At 46.7% G+C, this 25,017-nt stretch overlaps 5 protein-coding genes across 9 annotated transcripts; 1 reads left to right on the top strand and 4 right to left on the bottom strand.

Annotated features, from left to right (window-relative positions):
* Positions 1-1,738: 1,738 nt before the first annotated feature.
* On the top strand, positions 1,739-3,322 carry LOC112892878 (probable protein phosphatase 2C 8). Its single transcript, XM_025959979.1, has 3 exons — positions 1,739-2,275; positions 2,755-2,869; positions 2,964-3,322. Exons 1-3 carry the CDS (start codon positions 1,739-1,741, stop codon positions 3,320-3,322), a joined length of 1,011 nt encoding a protein of 336 aa, XP_025815764.1.
* A 503-nt stretch (positions 3,323-3,825) lies between these two features.
* LOC112892876 (non-specific lipid-transfer protein 1-like) lies at positions 3,826-4,317 on the bottom strand. Its single transcript, XM_025959978.1, has 2 exons — positions 3,947-4,317; positions 3,826-3,847 (listed from the first exon to the last, which is right to left on the bottom strand). The coding sequence occupies exons 1-2, from the start codon at positions 4,315-4,317 to the stop codon at positions 3,826-3,828; spliced, it is 393 nt and encodes a 130-aa protein (XP_025815763.1).
* A 1,628-nt stretch (positions 4,318-5,945) lies between these two features.
* Positions 5,946-6,824, bottom strand: LOC112895521. Its single transcript, XM_025963473.1, has one exon. The coding sequence runs from the start codon at positions 6,804-6,806 to the stop codon at positions 6,294-6,296; it is 513 nt and encodes a 170-aa protein (XP_025819258.1). The 5' UTR covers positions 6,807-6,824; the 3' UTR covers positions 5,946-6,293.
* A 1,090-nt stretch (positions 6,825-7,914) lies between these two features.
* On the bottom strand, positions 7,915-16,134 carry LOC112893096 (probable F-box protein At5g36000). 5 transcript variants are annotated; one of them, XM_025960258.1, is made up of 14 exons: positions 15,840-16,134; positions 15,689-15,741; positions 13,978-14,799; positions 13,126-13,179; positions 11,470-13,022; positions 11,213-11,355; positions 10,755-11,110; positions 9,528-9,742; positions 9,394-9,438; positions 9,139-9,306; positions 8,991-9,038; positions 8,735-8,905; positions 8,488-8,592; positions 7,915-8,381 (listed from the first exon to the last, which is right to left on the bottom strand). In XM_025960258.1, the coding sequence occupies exons 7-14, from the start codon at positions 11,078-11,080 to the stop codon at positions 8,296-8,298; spliced, it is 1,164 nt and encodes a 387-aa protein (XP_025816043.1). In that variant the 5' UTR covers positions 11,081-11,110; positions 11,213-11,355; positions 11,470-13,022; positions 13,126-13,179; positions 13,978-14,799; positions 15,689-15,741; positions 15,840-16,134; the 3' UTR covers positions 7,915-8,295. The 5 variants fall into 5 exon arrangements, with proteins under 5 accessions (XP_025816043.1, XP_025816044.1, XP_025816045.1 ...); XM_025960259.1 differs by lacking the exons at positions 13,126-13,179; positions 13,978-14,799 and having other exon boundaries at positions 11,470-11,856; XM_025960260.1 differs by lacking the exons at positions 13,978-14,799; positions 15,689-15,741; positions 15,840-16,134 and adding an exon at positions 13,338-13,404.
* A 718-nt stretch (positions 16,135-16,852) lies between these two features.
* Positions 16,853-19,866, bottom strand: LOC112893097 (vesicle transport protein SFT2B). The gene is made up of 6 exons (XM_025960262.1): positions 19,613-19,866; positions 19,458-19,511; positions 19,007-19,080; positions 18,693-18,810; positions 18,502-18,560; positions 16,853-17,209 (listed from the first exon to the last, which is right to left on the bottom strand). The coding sequence occupies exons 1-6, from the start codon at positions 19,733-19,735 to the stop codon at positions 17,131-17,133; spliced, it is 507 nt and encodes a 168-aa protein (XP_025816047.1). The 5' UTR covers positions 19,736-19,866; the 3' UTR covers positions 16,853-17,130.
* Positions 19,867-25,017: the final 5,151 nt, after the last annotated feature.

Below are 25,017 nucleotides of genomic sequence, written 5' to 3'. Positions count from 1 at the left end.
CAAACATGTTTTTAGGGATTTTGGATAGCACTATCAGACAAATTTAGAGACCATCCCAACAAAACTTTGTCCACCATATTTCCGGGATCTATTTTAGGCTTGCATTGTCTAAATGTTGAATGTGGTCGTTTTTTCCTTTAAGAAAGTAATACGTATGCAAATTATTTGGAAAACGACAAGTGTAAATTTAATCGACGCCGCTTATATCTGTGCGCAAATGAAATTTCTCCGAGAATAGGGCCCACGTGCATGACCTACCTTTCACCTAACACGGCGTCCTCTTTACCGTTGGATTGAATCCAACGTCTAGGAATGATTTTGTTGTCCTTTATATACCGATATGTTGTTCTCACTAACCCTAAATCTCAAACATCGCTCGCTCAATATTTCACCGCCGCCAGAGAACATACCACCATCTTGTCCTCCTCCACCAATCTGTGGCGCCTCCAAGATACCGCAGAACCAAATGATTTATGATACTCCAACAGGGCTTGAAGTTCTTCACAACTAGGCCAGTTCTTCCCTTGTTTCATGTATTCGTTACTATCTTTTACTTGTAGTTTTTGTGAGTTAAGCACTCTGAATTCTTCAACAGCTTGTGAGTGCTAAGCCTGTCGATGTCTCGATGATATTTTCATGTAATAGGAATGAATTATTGTAGCTTTGTTGTTGTCTTGTCAATATTGAACGGTTACATATTCTGTTCAGAGTCACGAGTAAAATTAATTTATCTAATTAAAATATATATGATATATAGGCAAAATATCAACAAGTTTTTTTGTGCCGAACATATTTTTGCTGTAGTAGTCACGTCCTTAGAATTTCTTTCATGTTTCTTGCTAACGCGTTTGAAATTTTTTACACTGCCCATTCATTTTTTTAATTTTCTATCACGCATGTTCAGATTTTAGATCGATGTAACCTGGATTTGTACCACATTATTGACCAGGCAATACGAGAAATTTCAAAGGTCAAGCATATAAACGTGTCAAAAATCACTGAGATAAAATCGGAGTGCCACATCAGATCCCCATAGGATGATCCCCGCTTAATTGATTTCCTTACCAATTTCCTTGCTTTTGTTAATTGTTAGAGCGTATTTTTGATACGAACGAAAACCCGAGAATCATTTCAGATTCCGAAATAAATCCAAAGATTTCGAAATCGAAATTTCTGAGATTTCTTTGAAATCTGGATTGATTCTGGGGGGATTTGTTCGTATCCAAAATAAGCCCAATAATTAATGAGAGTAAGGGAATTGGTAAGCAAATCTTTTAACCTGGGATCTTTCTGTGCGGATGAGATGTCGATGCTCCAGTTGTGACTCATTTTCCATTTGCAGCAAGATCGCGTCGTATCTGGATTCTGGAGCTGGAGTAGCAACCTTCCAAATCAAACGATTTTCCATGTTTTGATTTTCCAATTAGCCCTCATTCTACCGTGAAATTGTAAAACAATCTCAAATTTTTTTTTGTTTAACCCGGCAAGCAAAATGAAAAAGGTGATGGAACAGGGAACTAGGGAAGTGGTCTCTGTGATATTTCGCTTGGTGTAGAGGACCAAAATGAAACTATTGTTTCTCACCTGTCACCGCGACGGCGTGCTGGTGCAGCTAGCCTGCGTACACGCAGCCATGCATCGTTCATTCACAGGCTAGGTTTCGATCCCGTCGGCGCATAAATGGCACGCTGGTAGCGACGCGATTGTTCGTACCCCAGCTAGCTAGCTAGCTAGACCCATGTCGAGCGCGAGCAATGACCCGGAGGGGGCGGCGCCCGAGGACCCGCTCAAGTGGGGCGAGTCGCCGGAGCTGTACCTGTCGTACGGCACGGTCTCGCTCGCTGGCCGGCGCCCGGAGCTGACCGACGCCGTGGCGGCCGAGCGGTCGTTCACGGTGCTGTCGCCGCCCATGGGCCTGGACTACTTCGCGGTGGTCGACGGCCGCCACCTCGGCGCGGCCGTCGCCGAGCGCCTGCCCTCGCGGCTGGGCAAAGCGATCGCCGAGCAGGTCGAGGGCGAGCTGCTCAGCGAGAGCCCGCGGTTCCTTGCAGCGTCGCGCGACGACGTGGCGGCGTGGTGGAGGGCGGCCATCGAGGAGGCGTTCCGCGTCGTCCACGAGGAGGTAGCCGGCGAGGGCGGCGCGCCCGTCGTCCCGACGGCGCTCGTCGCGCTGGTCATGGAGAAGTACTTCGTGGTCGCGAGCTCCGGCGGCGCCAAGGCCGTGCTATGCCGCGGCGGCGAGCACGTCCAGCTCACTCCCGATCCCGAGCGCATGGTAAAGCTTCCTTCTTGCTGCCGTCGTCCACGCGTCTCTGTCCAGAGTTTGATCTTTGATGCATGCATATGTGTCGTGTCGTGTAGGTGGCCATCCATCGGGTTTCAGAAATCAGAAGTACGTAGTTCCTAGGAACAGATTGACGTCTCTTTGATTGATCGTAGACTAGATTTTAGAGGTATCTGAGCTAGTTGTACTCTAAGCGTGTGAGCTTCTTACTGCACCATTCTGTTCTCTTTGAATTTCGAATTGGTTTTGTAGTTCGTAGAGGCGCGCGAAACTCTCCCCCGTTTGGTTCATGCCCCATGCACTGGCCACCAAAAACGCACGAATCATAGAGCCAAACAACGATGGTGGTAGTAGAAGCTCCCGCTTGCATTGTGAAATCCAAGTGTTTTAATTAAGCCTTTTGATCCAGATTACGCGTGGGGAAATATTTCACATATAAAGAGCTTGCGTTTCATAATTTCTGTGTACAGGCACAGGCCAACAAGCAGGAAGATGAGAACAAGAGCGTCGAACACGCCGGCGGCCATGTGGTCGACGACTCCACATCCAAGCTTGACAACGTTCTGCAGACTACTCTGGCATCTGGTACGCACACTGCATAATCCTCCATTCTGCGATTTTGTGGCTAGCTTCCGATGAATGCTAGCTGACGATGCTCAACTGCACGTGCGGATAACAGGGAGCTCGTCGGTGCACAAGCCGCCGCCGCCGGCAGTGATCCCGGAGCTGGACGTGGCGGCGGTGGAGCGGAAGGACCGGGACGAGTTCCTGATCCTGGCCAGCGGCGGGCTCTGGGGCGCCGTGTCGACGGAGTCGGCGTGCGCCTTCGTGCGGCGGAGGCTGGGGGAGAAGACCTCGCGGATCGCCGTGCCGTGGGAGGCGCCGCCGGTGGACGCCGCGGTCTCGGGGACCCTGCTCGCCAGGGAGCTCGCCGAGAAGGCGGTGCACGCCGGCAGCCAGGGCAACGTCAGCGTCGCCATCGTCCTGTTCAGCGACTTCTGGGCGCAGTTCGAGCGCGCGCCAACGGGTGATGAGTGATCGGTTAGTTGTTCATCTCGCCGCATCAAATTTATCGTGAAATTTTGTCGATGATAGTTCATTTCGTTCGTGCATGTTGTTCTCCTGAATCGTGGTAGCTTAATGTTTGTTATGATGGACCTGTTTGAGAATTGAGGTTATTGAACTAGATGTTTGAACTAGCTGAAGTTGGCACTGTCTGCGAATCGATTTTACTGTGTGATCGGTAGCAAGCAATCGATATTGGGACGAATTCGGTTTTGCATTTTTACAAGCACTGATGAAACACATATCGTAGTTCACTCGACGAGCATACTTAGATTGAAAAGCTAGCGCACAAAATAGTACTGTATATAGATCAAAAACACACAAGAATCATTTAAATCAAATTGAATGGAAAAAAGAAAAGATCACGAGATGCGCAGTAACAAGCATAGATCGTTGATCTTGATGGGTGTATCTTTGCTTGTTTTATTTCGTGGGAAGATGCGATGCGACTTGAACAACTTCTCCGTCTGATGATCTCACGGTTCTTCCTCTGTAACTCTGCACGCAAGGACATCAATGGTGGATGGTAAAACAAACTGATGACGAGAAGAAGGAAACGAGTAGGCAGCAGGAGGTGTCGCGTGCGTAAGTGCGTACCGGATGCAGTCCATGTTGGGTGAGATGGCGAAGCTGATGGAGAGCCCGCAGGCGGCGGGGAGCCCCGCGGCGCGCGCGAAGTCGACGGACGGGAACCCCCCGGCGGCGGCCTTGACGCATCTGCAGGCGGCGACGCGATCGGCGGGCGTGGCGGCGAGCTGGTTGAGCACGCCGAGGCAGTTGCAGCAGATGCCGTAGGGCGTCATCCCGGGCGCGCCCGTCAGGTAGGGCATGCACGGCGCCATGAGCTGTGCAACCTGCGCGCACTGCAGCGCCGCCGCCGAGGCCCCGCGGGCGGCCGCCAGCGCCGCCACCAGGAGAAGCGCCGCCCTGGCGCGGCCCATAGTCGTGGAGCTGATGGAGGACGACATGCCCGCGCACGGGACCCTGGGAGCGTGGGGATGCGGGTGAGAGCTAGCTAGCTTAGCTTGTCACGGCGACGGCGGCGGGGTAGATATACACGGTGAGTTCCAGTGAGTGGTGTTACGGGCATGCGCAGAGTTGTCTCGCCATGGCGTCGGTGCGCCGCCCAACGACACCATCCCTGGGCAGGGCAGTTGGGGACGCCAGAATGCGTGAACGAGAGGAGACACGTGTGTGCCCCGTGGCCTGGAGGCCGAGAACGTAGCAGCCATTCTGTCAAAAAAAAAAAGAAGAAAACATAGCAGCCCAGCGGAAAACTAGGCCCGGCAGTAGCAAGCCAGCTCCGGTGGGCCTGGCATATTAGGGCCCGCGGCGTGGTCACTGGGCGGGCCTATTCACCTGGGCTGGGCATCAACAACCTTCCTGGATGACCCTAACCCCTACATGTGTGGACCCCACCATTGCATGCATGTGCCCCCGATCGAACGAACGATTCCGATTCCGATCCGGTAGCACGTACGAGATCAGAGATGAGAGCAGACACGTACGTACGCCAAGAACTGAAGAAGGAATCGATCGACGTGTTGCATTGGATGCAACCGCCGCTGCGGGGCGATCGACGCGACGCAACAGCGGAACCACCACCACCACCACCACCCGAAATCACGCGAGATCTCTGGCTGTAGCGTTGATCCAGCGAGCTCATGCTCAAGGAGGTTTAGTTGAGGGGACGAAGCGTCAGCGACACTTGGCGGCTAGCGACTCGTCTTGCACTGGTCTTCCATCACCAGCTGAAATTAAGGCTTGTTTCTTTCTTTCTTTCTTTCTTTTTTCTACTACTACTAGTAAGGGCTCATCTCTTTTTAGAAAAAAATAAAATAAGAAGATTGGAGTAGGGATTCCCGGTGATTTAGGCTGTATACATGTTTCGATTGATGCCGAATAGAATAGTACACTGCTATATTTCTGTCTGCAAAAGAAAAGCATGCAAAATGCATGCTCGTTTTTTCAGCAACCTAAAATTAAACTAAATAGTACGTCCCAAAAAATATATATATTTTCCCCTATTGTTGCTGGAACTCAATGTCGTGCTATGATCTGCGAGGGGAAAAAACGTGAAAAATATCTTGCAATAAAGAAGAACCCCAAACTCAACCACAACACTAGCGCATGCAATGCAAAAGCCCTTTGTTTACTGCAATTTGCAGGGGTTTCCTTTCTATATGCCTTCCCGAGGCCTAATCCACTACTAGCCCGGCCTCATTGTTTGTTTATCCAGCACAATGCAAAGCGACAGAACCACTGCACATGGGGCGCCCGCACATCATGTCCCAATCAGTCGCCTGTGATTTTTTATTTTTTTGATGAGGAGCTACATGATTCAAGTCTCAGGATCGACAAGAACACATCGCAATCATTATTCAAATCGGGCTCGGCCAACAAACTCCGAGACCGCTCCTCCATCATTTGTTTTTCTTTCTTCTTCCCCCTTCTGAAACTATTTGCCGTTGAAGGCATAGGTCACGAACAGTCCAGATGTGAGTCCGTACGTACGTATAGCAGCCGAATTTTCAGTACGTTCGATAGATGCAGCTTGGTTTGTTAGAGGATCCAAAAGCATACAGCGCAATAAACATTTCATGAGAAAGAGCCGGAGTTCCATTCCATTTCTTTCGGTTGCTGGCGACTGCAGAACACTGCTAGCTGATGGAGACGAATAACAGGCCGGGCGACAACACAACAGAACAGAAGAGAGCCAAGCTTCGAAAAAAAGAGGGAAAAGCTAGCTAGCTGTACACCGGCGCGGCGCGGCGAGGATGGATCGTCCAACCGATCGGCGCCGGCCGGGCGCGCGTGTGCATGGGTGGGGGAGCGTACGCCGTCGTCGCGGCGTCGCCTCGCCGCTCAACCCAAGTCCTCGTCCTCTCCTCCGGTACGATATATCGCCCACGCCGACTGCCTAGGCATCATGAGACCTCCGATCCTACGCCGACTCCTCCGGGATGCTGGCCAGCGCCGGGCGCCACGCGGCGGCGGCGGCATTGGCGGCGCGGCGGGCCTCCATCCTCTTGATCTCGGCCACGATCTGCGTGGCGGCGGCCTTCTGGCCGCCGACGGTCAGCGACAGCAGCCGCGCGGCCTCCTCCTTGGTCAGCACCACCTTCACCCGCACGGCGCCCTTCCTGAGGCCTCCGCCGCCCCGGCCGTGGAGCCTCGACCGCAGCACGGCGCCCTTGGGGTTGTTGGAGACCGCCACCTTGCTTTTCTCCTCCACCCCGCCGCCTCCTCCTCCTTTCGATCCATCTTCTGCTGCTGCTGCTGCCATTGTTAACGACGACGACGACGATTTGCTATCTATCTTGGCCCTCTTCGTCTTCATCCTGCGGATGGCCTTCATGAGGAGCTTGAGGGAGATGAGCCGCCCCCGCTTGGGGCTCACGGCCGGCACAGCCGTGGTGGTCCTCTGTTGGGCCAAGCACGCTGCCATGTTGCCCATCCTCTCTCTCTAACCTCTGCTTCCTAAGCTGGCTGGGAAAGAAAGGGAGAGGACTGGATGGCCGATGGCTAATGCCCCCCGGCGGTGACAGGCACAGTGCTTATATAACCCCGGTCGCGGGAGACCCGGGGCTTAAACTAGAGAGGATTAGGTCGCGCTGCCCCCAACCCCAATGGAGAGTTTAAGGTCAAATGGGCTTGGACAGTTAGCCATTGTCCGGTCCAGGCCCCCCAAGTCGGCCACCACCGCGTTAGTTACTGTGCGGGCGTGGGTCAGCAGCATTCCGACGGGAAAGGCGGAGGAAAAGAAAGGGGGGAAGTATCGGCAGTACTGGTACCTGTAGGAAAGAACATCAGAAGTACTAGGAGGAGTAGGCCCATCCACTGCGTTATGCACGGTCGCTTCCGTGTCCATGTAGTCCAAAGCAAAGCGAGCAGCAGCGTTTGGGTTGGATTAGGCTTTGCTAGTCGCAGCACAAGTTGGTCGCAACTGCTCTGCTGAGCCTGCTAGCTAACTAAAGCTCCACGTGTGTGTGTGTGTGTGGCAGGTGCTGGTGCTACTTGGCCTAACTCGGCCGCTCTGTCCCGGATTTAGCGGTACAGTAGACCACGTGATTAACGACCGGCCATTAAGACAAACCTAAAGCTTCCTATCCTATCTCATGATGAGGCGTTTCAGGAGCTAGGGAAGGAAAACTCCCGTCATGTTCAGGATTCAGAGTAGCCGCGCTCAGAGCTTCAGAGTTCAGGCAGGAACAGGAACAGCACTGGTGCAGCCTGGGATGGATTAGCACTACCAACGGTACACAGGATTCAGATTCCAATCTTCAGAAACAAGGAGAGATCTGATGAAAACTACAGCATGGCAGTGAGGATTGGCGGCTATACGATCAAGTCCTCTCCATCCCCTTATTCTGCAAGCCTACAGCCTCTGCTACAGAACAGGTTGCGAATACAATGAACTGACAGATATTGGAACATTCACAACGTTACATATTCAGCCTACTAGTCAGCAAACCAGGCATATGAGGATCTAGTCAAAAAAAAAAACTTGCACCACGAAACAATTTCAGGCCCAAAATTATGTTCAACCGTATCTCTACAGTCTCAATGTAGCATTGCAATAACAGAGAGGCCTGACCAGTCTACAATCCATACAACGTTCAGAACTGAGCAGGGTATTTTGCTTATATAGTTTAACATCAGATAACCAAAAAGTAAACTAGTAGATTCCAGTATGTACATACAAATGCTAAACTTATAAACTCTGCACGGCGCGTTAATACAAAAAAAAATGCGGAACTTCTCAGTGAGGCGCGATATTACGTTAAGCGGAAAATCTGATCAATTTTATCTCTACGGTCTAGACAAGAACGTAGCAGTGACAGAGAGGCCTGGCCTAATCTAGCATAACTCACAGCAGCTAGGCAATAACACATTCTACGGTGCAGCAGGGGTCTACCGCGAGAAACGATGAACTGAGGGAGGAATCAGAAGAGGATCTGCGAGATCCTCACGGACACGATCTGCCCGTCCCGGGCCGTGTCCCGCATCGCCTCGAACTGCGATGCCAACCCTGCAATCCAAGAACAGAACACATCACGTCAGAACTCAGAACTGCTACCGTGCTCAAAGCCTGGAAGGCTGTAACCAGGAGTGTTTGCTTCAGCTCATGAGCGTACCTCCGTTGGGCTGGAGGTTGGTGTGGATGGCAGCAGCGGTCGCGGAGGCACATTGCTTGGTCAGCAGGTCGTCGCACTTTCCGGCCCAGGACTTGCTGAGGATAACTGAAGAAACAGACGAGACCAACGCGATCCGTGTCAATCAGTCAACGCAAGCATGTCATCCACCATTTCATTCCCATGCACATACGGATAGATCACCGGACAGCGAAAGCATGTGGGTGATCATATGGTTTTGAAAACGTACAGGCAGTGGATGGGGAAGCGAGGCGCTTTGCGTTGACGATGGCGCAGAAGGCGTCGGCGACCTCCTCGTCCTGGAAGTGCTCGCCAAGGTGCTCGTACTGCAAGGTCTGATCCCAGTACGCCTCCTCCAGGAACAGCTCAGAGTGGCGTGCGTCCAAAATCTGCTTGTTCCCTGAACCACCAATTCCATCCCAGTAACATTCAGTAACAAGTATGTTAGAGTAAGTGGACGTACTTCACAGCATCCACAGGCTCACCTCGGCAGCTGTTGCGGTTGCACATTGGGCATCGCATCACATGCATGTCTGCACCACTCGACAGGAGGAAAGCACACGGTGAATGAATGATCAGAGCAACGAGGGATGGCAAAGTCGCAAAGGTGGCCACGGGGAAGTGAACACGTACCTGTGATCCAGATTCCGGGGCGGGCGTTGTGGAGCTTGCAGGCGCCCATCATCTCGATGCCGGCCTGCACGTCGTCGGGATCCGGCGGCAGCCACTTCGGCACCGGCAGCTTCCCCATCAGCAGCATCTGCGGCGAGTCCAGCAGGAACGACCCGATCCGCCACGAACCTGCTTCCCGCCGATGATTTGTCACAGGGAATGGCAATGGCGCAAGAAATAAATTGGCAAATAAATCCTGTGAGTTGCTGCGCTTACTGCGGTGCTCGCCGCTCTGGCAGAGCGAGTACGCGTGGGTGCCATCTGTGAGAGAGGGGAGCACACGTGTCAGTAAGTGGGACCTGCTGTCAGAGAGCAAAAGCGAGCTACGGGTGGGGCCATTTGGTGCTTACCGAAGGCGGCAAAGTAGAGGTGGCGCCAGGAGCGGTAGAGCGGGCGATGAACGCGCGGGTTGGCATCAGAGAGGTCGAGGTCGCGGAAGAAAGCGTAGCGCCAGATGGAGTCGTCGGCGAGGAGGCGGTGGAACCAGCGGCAGCTGAAGGAGAGGCGCAGCAGGTCGAAGCCGCACAGGTGCTTGGCCACCTCCGTCCACAGGTCCGGCTCGTACCTGCATCGAGAAATACAGTGTTCAGGATTCAAAATTCGGGTTTCAATTCAGTGAAAAAATTGGAGTGATTGGTAATGCTGGTGCAAGCGGCTAATGCTGTCGGATCAAATTAGATGCAGGAGCAGACAAATTACAGGCAGATCGTCGAAAGTAGATGAGAAGCTTTAAACCCCAAAACCCATACAAGGTGAGCATTGAAATATCAGGTGTCAACTCTCCGAAGCATTGAAATCACGAGCAATTCGCGCTAAACTGCAGCTGTTCACACTTCACAGGCATTGGTGGATAAGCACTCTGCTCTAACGTTCGAATTTCAAAGCAAATTGAATTGCTACGAAAATTCATCAAATCGCACAACCAAACTTCTATTTCATGATTTAAACAGAGATGCAGGCTTCGATCGAATTCGAGCTCTTTACTGCTTCGACCAGACCCGCACAAAAGAAGGCTGTCCAAATCACTTCTAGCAGACGAACCTACGTACAGTGGATTCTAAGCACTAAGCAGAAAATGCAAGCCAGATACTCGATGAAATGCAACGAACAAAATTCGAATCTCCTCCGAGCTTCAATCTACCCACATACAGAGCTACAACTACAAACATACGGGGATGTCTAACCTCTGAATTGCGATCGCTCCAAAACCAAGCTGTATTCACAGCAAAATATTTCAAACCCCTTTGCGAAACGCAAGTGCAAGCACAAATTCGGAACCGCAGAAAATCAAATTCGAGTAAATCCAAGTCAATAGGAACCAATTCCCTCCGCAGGCACACGCACCATAACCAGAGGATCGAACAGAGTAACTAGAGCTCGAATTGGTTCTAACTTCTAATCGGAGCAGCATGAAGGCCAAACCCAATTCAGCGCCGCACAATCATAACCAGAGGATCGAACAGAGAACTCAGAACATGAAGCGATTCCAATCGCAGTAGCAGGAATGCCAAACCCCGATTCAATTCCGCCCAACGCCACCCACGAACACACAGGCATAACGCACGCACGCAGCTTACCAGTTGAAGGGGCGGCGAGGGCGGAAGAGGACGCGCGTCGACATGCGCGGCGGCGGCGGCGGCTGCCGGCCGCACGTCACGCGATGGAGCCCCGCGACGGGGCACCCGATGCCCACCGCCGGGCGCCTCTCCCTCTTCGTCGGTGGCTGCCGCTTCGTCGCCGCTGCCTGCTTCCGCGCCCGCTTCCTCGGCGGCACGGGTGGCGGGGACGAGACGAAGTCCGGGTCGACGCGCCGCGGCCTCGGGCGCTTCCGCAGCTCCATCACCCCCTCCTCGTCCTCTTGGGGTGGTTGCGGTGGCCGGAGGAGGGAGATGGCTTTGCCCATGCAGCGGGTGGAGGCGCTGCGTGCTGCGTGCTGGCGAGGAGGGCGTGCGTTTATAAGCGCCGGGGAACGAAAGGGATTTCAAATTTTGAAATGGCTGGAAGGCTGGAAGCAGGGGAAGGGTAGCGTGATTACACTGCCACGTGGGTCCAGCTAGACACTCACGGCTGGTTGGACTTCGGAGGCTTTGAGCCCAGAGCCCACCACGACTTGCAAGTCGCAACATGACGCCCAGGTTACTTCAGAAATCAGAATTCTGAACATGTGGAGAGTTAATTCTGCAAAACAAGAATACACAATTCATATTATTCAATTTTGCTTTCTGATTAAAAATCAGGATCAAATCTTAGAAAAGGAATTTACATTCTGTTTTCTTTTGAGATGAAACTTACATGTTGTTGGTCAGCAACGTCTAGGAGTTTGCAGTGCCATGGTTCATGCAAATAGAAGCAGCAATCAAGGAGGTCGAAATGTATGTTACACAAACAGATCGTTTTGCAGCAGCATGAGGCCAGAACTCTGATTTACAGATGCAATCAAAGTTTTACAAATATTGCACCATGGCACGCATTTATACTAAAAACAGAGTTTGGTTTGTTAATCAAACAAGATACCCAGAGGAAACGGGTAAAGGAGCAAGCATCTACACTTCTACAGGCTTCCCTGACTTGAACGCTGCAGCTGCACAGCCCACCCAAGCTCAAAGTTCAGTGTCACATAACTTCACCATCAGGTCAGAAACCAGCCTTCGTGCGAAAGGTATGTAGCTCAAACTGTACCTGGGGTGCAGAAAATGGAGAATACAGGAGCATAGTCAGTTCATTGGTCAGAAACTTTGCTCTTACTGTCAGAGGTCAGTCGATTGAAACAAAAAAAAGCAGTAGTCAGTTACAGTCAGATAGAGAGAGGGAGGAGGGGGGGGGGGGGGGGGGGGGCAGGAGGGAGTGATCTGGCCAGTCTGTATATTTGCTGAAGTTTAGTCAAATTCAAACTAGTACAGTAAAGATGTAAAATCCCTGGCTATGTCTTTGAATGATTCCACATTGCATGGTAAAGGAAGATGAACAAATGGAACGAGTCCGAACTACAGCATTGCTATTACATAGTGACAAAAGTTCATTGAAGCATGATGGCTAAAAGCCCAAGATGGACATCAATATAATATGCACAGGAGAATTCCATGCCAGCATAGATGGTGATATCAGTTATATTTAACCATAGAAGAAAATAACTGTTTCTATAAAAAGGATGGTATGACCAATCACAAGCTACAATCTACAAATCCATCTTTGCAGTTTGGTAATTGGCAGTCATGCTTTTTATGAACAGGCAGTGAGCAGCCTTGCATATAGTCAATTTTCCAGTCATCCACATTCTGATATTAAAACTACAAGTATTTTCTGCAAATTGCACATTGTCACTTAAAGTTACCACATAAAATAATCTACAGATGTATAAGTAAACAAATTAGCACTGCTTTTTTCCCTTTATACATGTCAACCCATTGGTAACTAAGAACAAAATAATTGTGCCATTACTAGCAGTAGCAGTACCAGACCATGAGCAATACATAAGTTGGAGGTGGTTCTCTGTTAAGTAGTTTAATTAGTTCTTTGATATGGTTTAAATATGCTAACTGTATAAAATGATTTTGGAAGTCTTGCATAACATAACAATTCCCTATTACCCTGACAAATGAGATATCAGTATTAAAAATTAGCAGCTCTTGGGACTATCATAAGGCTTTCAGAAGGGTAGCATTCAATATTTTGTCCCATATTTGCAATCAACATCAATAGTAAACTGGTACTATAAGTCACTAGCATTATTATAGGAATATGATACCAAAACAGGGCACATATCTCGCATATAATTGGAATAAACATTAGCAGCTTGCCTTGAATCTGCACAGTTAAACCAAATGCAGAACCCAAAGAGAATAAAGCTGTGAGAGAAACAAGAATACTTCAGATATAACGAACCCAAAGAGCAAGTATTAGAGCCAAAACAGCACATCCAACATAAATAGCTGTTGCATATAAACGAACTGGATCAAACATTGTCCTTAGCTGCTGCTCTGGGGCCCCATAATGAAGGTTGTGCTGCCAAACAAGGGTTGAAATCAACATATGGAAGGTATTCAAGATCAACAAAATTAAAACATAAGTAGAGAACAATATTAATCTGGTATTTGATAGGATGCACATTTAAAAATACAAATAGTTCTAGAAATACAACAGTGAGGAAACTGTGTAATCACCTCCCAGGCCAATATGTTTCCAAATGTAAACACGACAGCGAATTTGATAGACCATATTAATAAAAGACTGCACAAGAGTGTGAAATGTAAGCAGTTCACATTTGAAGTCATAACCAGAACCTATACAAATATGATGTCAGGGCATTCTTCCGATGACTAAATATCTAAAATAGTATACGGTAAGTCATTATTTAAGGCTTAGCACAAAGTCCCAAGTTCCTGGTGATATGATTTCTGCACCAATTTGGAGTTAGCAATTGCCCATTTTTCTTTTGTACAGAAATTAAGAGCTACAGTGCATTAGCTCTCTAACGCTTGCAGAACAAAAGCTAACAATGTGCTTCTTGATACAAGTAACTCTGACAAAGAGCAGAGGTAACCTAAAATTCCTGCCCCACAATTACAATCCGCACATGACCAATCAAAAGTTAATACATCAAAGTTAAATGCTAAGCCAAATGTTGAATCACATTTTTCTAACTGAGTAATGCAAGGCAACTGCAATCATTTTTCTAAGCGCATGCTGTATGTGTGATGGAATAGCACAATCTACTATTTCTCCACCTGCACGAGAAGCTAGCAAGCAGCAGGTACTCAAACTCTCTGAGAACCGGACGGGCGACAAATTGCAAGAGCGCACCAGGATCATCAAGGCGAGTCCGACAACCAGGCATGCTGCGGAGGTGTAGATCCTATGAACAAGGTGGTCACAGTGTATGGCCAATCACAAGCTGTCTACAAATCCAGCTTTTCCATTCGGTAACTGGCAGCCATGCTGTTTATGGACAGTAAGCAGCATAGCATATACTGCAGATGTGGAAGATAACAAAATTTAACTTTCAAATCATCTTTAGTCATTTAATTTCTGAGATTAAAACTACAAGTATGTCCTAAAATATTCTACAGATGTATATTTAAGTAAGCAAATTGTCAAACCCTACCAAGTAACAGATAACAAGAGAATTGTGCTACTGCTATCGCTACCAAGACCACGAGTAATTAATAAGTTTCAGGTGGTTCTCGGTTATACACTTCAGTTGTTTCTTTGACCTGGAAAGAGGAAAGTACATGCTAAGTATATAAAATGATTATGGAAGTCATGGAATACTTTTATTGGTTCATGGAAAACAGCAGAGAACATAACAATTTTCTATTACCCTGACATCGTTTGTTGCTTTGCATGAACATTTAGATATTGGAAAGAGTAGAGATATCAGTCTTAAAAATTGGTAGCTCCTGGCTATCCAGAACTATCGTAGGACATTCAGAAGGGTTACGTTCAAGATATTTTCCCATGTAGTGTTTGACTTTAAGGAAGCCATTCTTGCAAGCAACATCGATACTACAGTGATGGTTCAATGACATGCAAGGCACAACTATTATAGTAAGGACAGGAGCCTTAGCAAAACAGGATACAGATCTCACATATTATTGCAATCTGTGTTAGCAGCTTGTCATGAATCTGCACAGTTAAACCAAATACAAATATCATGGTTATGTGACATCTGGATATATATATATATGCCTATTCTAAAAAGTGATTGCAGAATAAGGCAGAGAAAGAAACAAGAAAAGTTCAGACTGACGAACTCAAAGAGCAAAGCTTAGAGCCAAAACAACACATCCAACATAAGTAGTTGTTGCATACAAATAAACTGAATGAAACATCATCCTTGGCTGCTATTTTGGACCCATGACAAGGCTGTGCTGCGGCCAAACAATGGTTGAAATCAGCATTTGGCAAATTATCAAAGAATCAACCAAGATAACTAACACATATGTAGATAAAAAGTGTGCTAATTTGGTGTTTTAATAAGCACACTGAAAAGTACTGACAAGACTTAACAAGTGACTGCACAAGATAGAGAATGTAAGCAGTGTACTACACTTGATAGCAGAAATTTGAAGTCTGCCAGAACCTGACAAATGTGATGTGTGCAGACATGGTTGCCATGACTAAAATATCTTAAATAGCCTACAGTAAGTCATGACTTAAGGTCCTAAGTTCCTGGTGATATAATGTCAATTTTGAGTTAGCAATTTCCCATTTTTCTTTTGCAATGCAATTTAGAGCTACAATGGCATCAATTCTCCAACACTTGCAGAACAAAAGCTAACCATGTGCCTCTTGTTCTTGGTACACGTAAACAGCCTATTGTAACCAACATAATGCTCTTGTTCCAAAATTATCACTAGACACATGACCGAATCAGAAGTTAATACAACCATAATGTCGAACTGCATATTTTGATCTGAACAATACAAGACGGACGACTGCAATTATTTTTCTCAAACACGTGTCGTACAGACAGGTGATGGAAATATACGGGCGATAAATTGAGACGGCATACTAGATCATCAGCGCGAGTCCGGCCGCCAAGGATGCCGCGAAGGCGTAGATCCGCTGAACCAGGCAAATAAAGAAGACCAGATCAGATCGATGCAAACCAGAGTCAAAAAATTCTTCGAGCATTCAGGGATTTCTGAGGGGATCCGTTTGACCTGGAGAGGCGAGAGGATGCATAGACCCTCGGTGTCAGCCAGGATGGAGTCCTCCGGCTGCTCGCCACCGTCGAGGGGAGGTGGAGGCTGGTCGTGGACTCCATGGCTGGCGTTGCCAAGGTCCAGCCAGTGAGGGATGCGCCGAGCGGAACAGGTACGGCATGGTGCAGTTGGATCGCTGATATGTGGGTCCGGCCCCGCACGTCAGTGACAGTACAGTACTGCAGAGGCCTTGTTAGATTTGGCATGGAACTAGTCGGGATGCTAACCTTTGATATAGAGAGAACATTACATTTTTTTTTGAAGAACTACAGAGAACATTACATTATTAGCCAAACAGTACCCATATAAACAAATTAAAATGCTAGAAACGTACATGAGCTAATTAAGCTCATATTTGATAGAGCTCTAAAAGCAGCTTTTAGGCTGAATCTATAAAAAGCTCTGACAAACAGTTTTTTTAAGAGAAATAGTTCTATACTAATTCTATGCAATGATTCTCTGAAATAAACTAAGAATTTGGGAGCGGAGAAAAAATAGTTTCTCTCAAATCTATTTTTTATAAAGTTAATCTAAAAAATAGCTTCTCGTTGGGCTTCATTGTGCCGCTAATTTCAAGGCTTCCCGTCCTCGATGATGACAACCAAATTTTGTTGCGGCGGGAGTGTGTACAAAAAAAGAAGAAGAAGAGGAAGAAGCAATCGAGAATCTATCTACTCGAGCAAATGAAAGTTGTACTACGAGTAGAATCCACTCGAGTGAATAGTTGTTTTTTTCCCCTCCACTGTAAGGAAGTTACCAAACCGACCACACAAGCCCTGGACCAGCGTAGTCCTTTCCCTACGTACAAGCAAGGCAAGGCAGCTTCCCTAATGTTAATGTAGTAGTGACGAAATCAGAAGCAGAACAGAGAACATCGCAGGATCCGCATCCAGTTCGGACCGGACGGAGACACTCGCGGGAGTCGACGCAGTTGTGTAGTCCAAGACGCTCGAACGCAGTGCGCCGACAGGTAGCCCAACAAACACCTGGTTACTTCAGAATGCATGTTACAGTCACAGCTCGCAATCAAATTGTTCTGCGGCAGTACAAAGCCCAGATACCTGATACTCTGATTTAAAGGTGCAGTCAAATTACACATAATTGCAACAATGACATGCATTTATATAAAAAAGTAGATAGCTTGTTTCGTATCAGGCAAAACTAGACCCAGAGGCAATGGGTAAAGGGGTCCACGGCCATCCCTAATTCCAGGCAACGATGAATGCTGCGCTGCCTAGCCCACCGAAACTCAAAGTTCAGTGTCACAGAACTTCACCATCAGGTCAGAAACCATCCTTCGCGCGAAAGGTATGTAGCTCAAACTGTACCTGAGGTGCAGAAAACGGATAATGCTAGCTATAGTGAGTTGACTTGTTCAGAAACCTTTGCTCTTACTGTTTAACAGGCCGGTCAATTGAAAACCAAAAACAGGAGAGAGATGCAAATAAGCAGCACAGTGTTTGCTAAGATCAAGATTTGGAGTGTCAGAGTGCCGCCTTCTGGCCAGTCTGGATACAGCATATTTGTTGGTGTTCAGTAAAATTCGAAATAGAAAGTACAGTAAAGAAGTAACATTCTGGCCATAGAAAGTACAATAAAGAAGTAACATTCTGGCCTATGTCATTGAATGATTCCACATTGCATGGTCTAGGAAAAAGAAGCAAATGGAACACAGTCAGAACTACTGTGTTGCTATTACATTGTGACAAAAGTTTGTCCAAGCTACAGATTTCCCAATGAAGTTTTCTAGGACTCATGATCGCTAGAGCGCAAGATGGCCAATTCGATATGGAAACAAAATTCTATGCAAGAATACATGTGGCTTCAGTGCTATCTAACCATAGAAGCACATAACTGTTTCTACATTTGAGATGGACAAGCTAAAATTATAAATCCAACTTTCAGTTTAGTAACTGGCGGCCATGATGTTTATGAACAGACAGTGAGCAGCCTAATACACTCCAGAATGTGGAAGATGGCTAAAAAAGTTTCAATTCTAAAATCATGTTTAGTCATTTAAATTTTGAGACTAAAACTAGAAGTATGCTGTTTCTGCAAATTGCACATTGTCACATAACAGTACCACATAAAATAATCAGCAGATGTAGGGGTACATAAACAAATTAGCATTGTTTTTCCTCTAAACATGGCAAATTGGCAACACTGCCGAGTAATAGAGCGCGAAAGAATGGTGCTACTGCTAAAACACCCAGACCACGAGCAGTGCATAAATTTAAGTTAGTTCTCTGTTAAATACTTCACTGCTTCATTGACATGGACTGAACATGCTAAGTATACATAATGGTTAAAAATAATTGAGGAAGCCATGTATAACACAGAAAAATACTCGAGTACCAACTGAAAAGGTTGATTCATGGAATAATAGCAGAGGACATAGCAATTTGTTCTAGTATCCTGACAATAGAGATGCCAGTTTAAAAATTGGAAGCTCTTGGGACTAACATTGAGCATTCGTTATGGTAACATTCAAGACATGATCCCATACATTCTTTTAGCACAGTCAGTTTAAGGAAAGCCTAATTGCAAGCAACATACATCCTACAGATACGGTTCTATGACTCACAAGTCACTAGCATTATTGTAAAGGTAGAAGCATTACCAAAACAGGGCACAGATCTCACATATGATCGCAATCAGCGTTAGCAGCTTGTCATGAATCTGCAAAGATAAACCAAATGCAGAAAGCATGGTTATGTGGGATTTGGATATATGCCTATTCAAATTTAGTAACTATAGAAAGAAGGCCATGAGGGAAAAAAAAAACAAGAACAGTTCAAATATTTTACGAACCCAAAGAGCAAAGATTAGAGCCAAAACAACACATCCAACATAAATAGCTGTTGCATACAAACGAACTGGATCAAACATCATCCTTAGCTGTTTCTGTGGCCCCATAACAAAGGCTGTGCTGCCAAACAAAGGTTGGTTGAAATCAGCATATGGCAAATATTCGACAATCAAGAAAGATAATGAACACATATGTTGAGAACCAGTGCATTAATTTCGTATTTGATGATATGCACACTTATAAAGTACTAATAATTGTAGAGATATTGAAGTAGCAAGACCATGGAAAGTTACAAGTGAAGAAACTGTGTTATTACCTCCCAACTGCCAACATGTTTCCAAACGTAAACATGACTGCGAATTTGATAGGTCTAGCGAATACAATAAAAGACTGCACAAGAGAGTGAAATGTAAGCAGTGCATTTCACATGATAGCAGGAATTTTGAAGTCATTACCAGAACCTAGCAAATACGGTATGAAGACATTCTTGCAACAACTTGTAGAACAAAAGCTAAACAATGTGCTTCTAGATACAATTAACTCTGACAGAGAGCATTCTACCCCGACAAAGAACAGAACCAGCCTAAAGTTCCTGTTGCCAAATCACCATTACTCGCATGACCAAAATCATAAGTTAATGCTACATCAAACTTGATCAAAATAGCATAATCTCCGACACTAATTAATTCTCCACCTGCAGAGCAAGCAAGGTAGCGACTAGTGTAACTCTCTTAGAACCGCAGGGGGGATGAATTGCGGGAGCGTACCAGGATCATCAGGGCGAGTCCAGCCGCCAAGCACGCCGCGAACGCGTAGACCCTCTGGAGCAGGCAAACGGCGAAGACCGAGTCAGATCGATGCAAACCAGAGCCAGGATGAAATCCATGCGGCATTCCGGGGTTTCAGAGGGGATCCGCTTGACCTGGAGCTGGGAGAGGGAGCAGAGGTCCTCGGTGTCCCCCAGGATGGATTCCTCCGGCAGGTCCTCCTCCTCGTCGCCGCCGCCGCCGACAAGGGAGCGGTGGAGGCGGGTGAGCGCGTCCATGGCTGGCGGGGGCGGGCCGGGTGGCCGTCGAAGCAGGGGAGGAGGTGACGTGACCGAGCGAGAGACTTGGGGCCCCGTCCTCCTGGGCTGGAACCCATCAAATTTAGCCCGGCCCACGAACGGCCGGCCTAATCCGATTGTTTTGGCCCAACAATTTAACCCACACGACAAGAGCAGACGGCTGCCTATGCAAGGGAATCAAAGAGACCTATGGATGTGGAGGAGGAGCTGCAGTCTTCGACTCCAGAGCACCAGATGCTGCGGCGGAGGTTTCTACAGGATTGCCCTTGCCCGCAAGTGGCCGGTTCTGGTCATGGGAGGACAAGGTTGTGGCGGTTCTTGACGTGGTACGCCGCCGAGAAATAACTAGCTAGATGGCGGATACGACGTCGCCTTCTTCGACTTGGACAGAGAGTGTGAGCATCCTTCCTTGTTTCATTTACTTTCCTTCCTTGTTCGAGCTACGTGTGTTGAGCAACAAGAACGAACTAGTTCTCCGTTTAAGATTCTTATCGCTTGATTTGGTCTCTGGGATTTTTCAGCTAGGATTGTTAACGGTCCACTGTTTCGCCACATCGCTCCATCCAGACTGATACTCTCTCTTCTGTTGGCTCGGTGCTCAGTACAAGTTAGAAGTTCTGTTTCACACATAAACAATGCTTATCTCTCGTTCTGGAATCTACCCAAATTTCTAATGACACTGACATAACCTCCAATATCATCTGAAATTACATTTGAGTTGTTGAGCTTAATTCCTTGCTTTTTTGTGCCATTGTTCTTAGGGGTGACGACCTGCTGCTACATTTTTGTGTTCATGATGGTTACAATAAACCTAGACGACTTAAGCTTGCGATAGGGAACGGTGTGGATGAGCGTACTTGCGACCTAGGCACTTGTAAGCTGCAGGTGAAGATCATTTGGAAGGGTGTTTTCAGTCAGCAAAGCGCTAGGTTGATGGGAGATTGGTGATCACTGTGTGTTACGGTGACAGGATATTGGAATGCTATTCCGTCTAAGAGCAAGTTTAAGAAAGTGATGTCACCAAGCTATCGCATCAGATTTTTGATGAGTTGGACGAGAACAAAGCGAGGTCCAGGATATTATTAGCCAGCTGCAGCATGGACTCCCAAGAAAGTTGGGTGAAAGGATGGAGATGGGTCCTCTATTAACGGTTTACTCAGTATCCTATATCCAGCTATTGTATGAGTGTTACTAGATTGTATATCCAGCTATTGTAAGATCAGTGCTCGGTGAACACAATTTCTGAAAAATGACCGCGGACTCTTTCATCATTGCAAACATGTGCGACAAGGGTGCTCTTGCCAACTCTGGCTGGACCAACAACTGGCAGGACCTTCAATTCTTCGGCACCATTAGGTTGTGTGCACAATAGGAAGTTGCGGAGAATATCTGGGTTTTTTTTCAAAATATCCGCTTCGGAGAATAATAAATTATATTGTTTTACCACAGCTTGTTATAAAAAATTATACTACAGTTCTAGCAGCTGCTTGGCAAAAAGGTACACTGCTTCCACAGTTGTACAGGTAGTGGAGTACACTCTAGGAACAGAAGTACTCCATGAGCAGAAGCAATTCCATCCCATGAACATTGCCCTTCACCGTACAAAAAGGAAGCCAATGATTGGCAGCCGGCAGGTCCTTGTTGTATGAGAGAGAGAGAGAGAGAGAGAGAGCGCGTAACAATACAAGTCAAGTCACACGTTGCTGCTGCTTGCTACATGTAACAATACAAGTAACCGTACTACCCTCCTGTTCCTGTGCTTTCATTTTTCTGTTGAGGATACCACTTTTGAGAAGAGATAGCAGGGAGCACAGAAACCGCAAACAGTCGCCTAACGGATCCCTACTGCTGGTGCTCATGTCCAGCTTCAGTAGCACTGACAAAAAGAGAAGTGTTCATCAGGAACTGTTACAAAAGATTCAGTGCTCCATCGACAACATTGTACAGGACATCTTGATTGGGCCCTGTTTAGATGCACCCCAAATTCCAACTTTTTACGTTCTCTCTCCATCACATCAATTTTGGAACACATGCATGGAGCAGTAAATGTATGTAAAAAAATAACTAATTGCACAGTTTAATTGTACATCACGAGACGAATCTTTTGAGCCTAATTAGTCCATGATTAGTTAAAATTTATCAAATATAAACGAAAGCACTACAGTTCCACTGTTGCAAAAAATTTGCAATCTAAACAAGCCCTGGGTTTGTTCGGGTCGACGCAGATTGTCTGCCAGGGCCAGGGACAAAGTGTCGGCATGGACTCCATGCTGGATTTTTGCCAGTGCTGCCAGATAGCTACGGTTTCCAATTGGATGACCCACTTTTATAAAAGGAAACAAAAGGGGTTAAGCCACAGCCTTTGTTGCTTCTAGACTTGCATGAGCACCATAGATCATGGATGCAGAGTTGCACATTATATTGCAGGCACGATGATTGGTTGCTGGATTGGTGCCCTTTGATGGCTAGAGATTAGCAACAGATGTACGGTGTGCCGTGTACACACCTAATGGAGAAAAATTTCCTATGTGATTATTACAGAAAATATATGCTGGGTGTTGACCGTTGAGCTAGATTTCCTCTTGTCTTGGGGCTCTTATCGTATACTGCAGCTAAGGGACCCACGATAGGAGTGCGACAACAAGGATAACAATAATCGAATCGTTAAAGCTTCTCTTAAGAGTCCTCGTCTTGCCCACCAATCTAATATTTCTTCCGTCTCAGAATATATAGCTGTGTTTAGTTTCATTCTAAGTCAAATACTTTTAACTTTAACGAACATCTCTAAAAATATTTTTTGTTTCGAATAGAAACAATTGCACATTACGATAGGTGGTTTCATGATGAATATGCTAACATCATTTTTATGTTATCAATCTTCCTAATTTATTTGTAATTCATAGTCAAAGTTAAAAACTTTTAACTTACGACACACATAAACGTAGCCACATTTTGGGACGGAGAGAGTATATTATATTAAGACTATCTCCGTGTAGGGATTTGATTCTCTAAAGGGCCGTTCGGTTTGAGGAATAGGTTGCTCGATCATGTTCTTAATTAGTCCTCATATTCTTGTTGGATTTGGGAAATAGAATGGATCGGTCCATCACACCTCATGATTCGCATGTGCATTGTTAACTTAGTTTAATAATGAGGAATTGGCTCATCATCCCATCATAATTCGGATGACTCCATAATAGACCGTTCTATTTTAGATGAGCTGATTCCTCAAATCATACACCTCTAAACGTCGGATCGCAAATATGATTATTGTACGGCTATGCCTTATCTTCCTGGCATAATAACCTGTCATTACTCGCGGTACCTTTTCACTTTGCCACGCCCAATCCAATCAAAGCCATATCAAGTAGCCTCTTCCCCTGATCGAGATGTTGAAATGGACCATGATGATGGACTCAAAACAAAAAATCACAACTTGGGACTCACAAGGTCTACAATTAGTATATCAATAGAACTGTGATGCGGCACACCTCAGTTCTGTTAATATAAACAGCGATCCAAAACCAAGTTAAATATATAATTAAGCGCACAAGTTTTTTTTAGGAAATTCCCTGCAAGGCCCTCAAACAAATTATGGCCCTACAAAATTGCAACTTCCTTATTTGATCCTGATTTCATTTTCCTTCCCTTCCATAGCCCTGCCGTTACATCTGCAGTTAACTCCCAGTTAAGTGACTGTGAAAAGATAATAGTACCCCTAGCGTACAAACAACAGATATTGAGATCTCATGGAAAATAGATATTGGAGATGTACAGCATGATATTATGCAGCATTCACGTACATCTAGTGTGGAGAATTTGTACGCACACGATATATTGTTGTTTGTGCGCCAGGGGTACTATTATCTTTTCACAGTCACTTAACTGGGAGTTAACTGTAGATCTAACGGCAGGGCCATGGAAGGGAAGGAAAATGAAATCAGGGTCAGATAAGGAAGTTGCAATTTTGCACGACCATAGAAGGAAGCGTGATTTGTTTGAGGGCCTTGCAGAGAATTTTCCCTTTTTTTTGCGCATAAATCGTTTCAATCTGAAGTGACTTCTAGGGTGTGTTTATAATTCCTCTAGAAACACTTAAGCGTGCATTAAAAAATTAGATGTTAATATCCACAATAACAGAGGATAAAATGATGATTATTTGTGGTACTACTGCATACTACTAAAACTTCTTCTCCGCTGATGTAACTGATAAACACAATAATGCGTCGCTATGAGCTAACAGTGGTGCTGTGCAATGATAACACCACCTGTAACAGCAACAACACATCCATCACACTTGATGGCGAATGGTCAAGGGTCCGTTTCAGGTTCAGATCCATGATTGCGCTGTGCAGGGGCTTAACAACCAGTAGACACCACGCCCTGTTACTAGCTCAGTGGACGTAGAGCAGCCAAATAGATCGAGGAGCCTCATCCACCTCCTAAGTAACTTCTTCTTCTTAATTTTCTTCTTGTTACTTAGGAGTACTCATGGCCAAAACTATTACTTCCGCATTCCTTGACTCTACATTTACATGAAAAATATGCCGTAATTTTTTTATGGACACGAAGAAAGTGATAAGAAACCATCACCTAATGGTTGCGGTACGATCTTGACACGCAGAGTTCTTTAGCATATTCTACCTCCATTGTTCGCTTTCCATGATCTTCGAGATACAACTTTAGTAATTATTTTGAAGCTTTACATTGATAGATTAAAGAATATAATGATGCAATCACCGTACGTAAGTGTCAACCTATAATCTCTACTACTAAAAGAAACTATTAGAGGATAATTTTTTAGTGCGACCTTGACCCCTCCTCCTTTGGCCATTTCGCCGTCCATCAACCTACGCCGTCCCATCGTTCCCGGTACGATCTGAGCCTCCCATCCTCTCTCCCCGACCCGCCTCCCACAGCCGCCCACCCCCCCCCCCTTTCGGGCGCCCTCTCCTCGCTCCGCCCCGTCGCGAGTGTGCAGAGTCAGCATCGTCCTGCCGAGTTTTATCACACATCGTTCTACTGCAGTCTCCGCGCGGCCAGCCATCCTCGGGACGCATCTCTCAACCCGACGGGCATCAACTAACCGTGGGGAACCGAGACAGACTGAGAGGCGTGATGGAGAGGGACTACGCGATGGTATAGATCTCTGCATACCGTGCCCCCGCACTGCCACAACGTAGTCGCGCCGCCGCGCATCCACACCGCACCCCGCACCGCCACGGCAGCCCACCTTAGCTAGCAATAGACTGAAAATTTTA

Source organism: Panicum hallii, chromosome 5 (assembly GCF_002211085.1).
Source record: "Panicum hallii strain FIL2 chromosome 5, PHallii_v3.1, whole genome shotgun sequence".
In the NCBI taxonomy this organism is placed as follows: domain Eukaryota; kingdom Viridiplantae; phylum Streptophyta; class Magnoliopsida; order Poales; family Poaceae; genus Panicum; species Panicum hallii.
The sequence above is the reverse complement of the archived record's forward strand: the minus strand, read 5'-3'. Positions and strand labels throughout refer to the sequence as shown.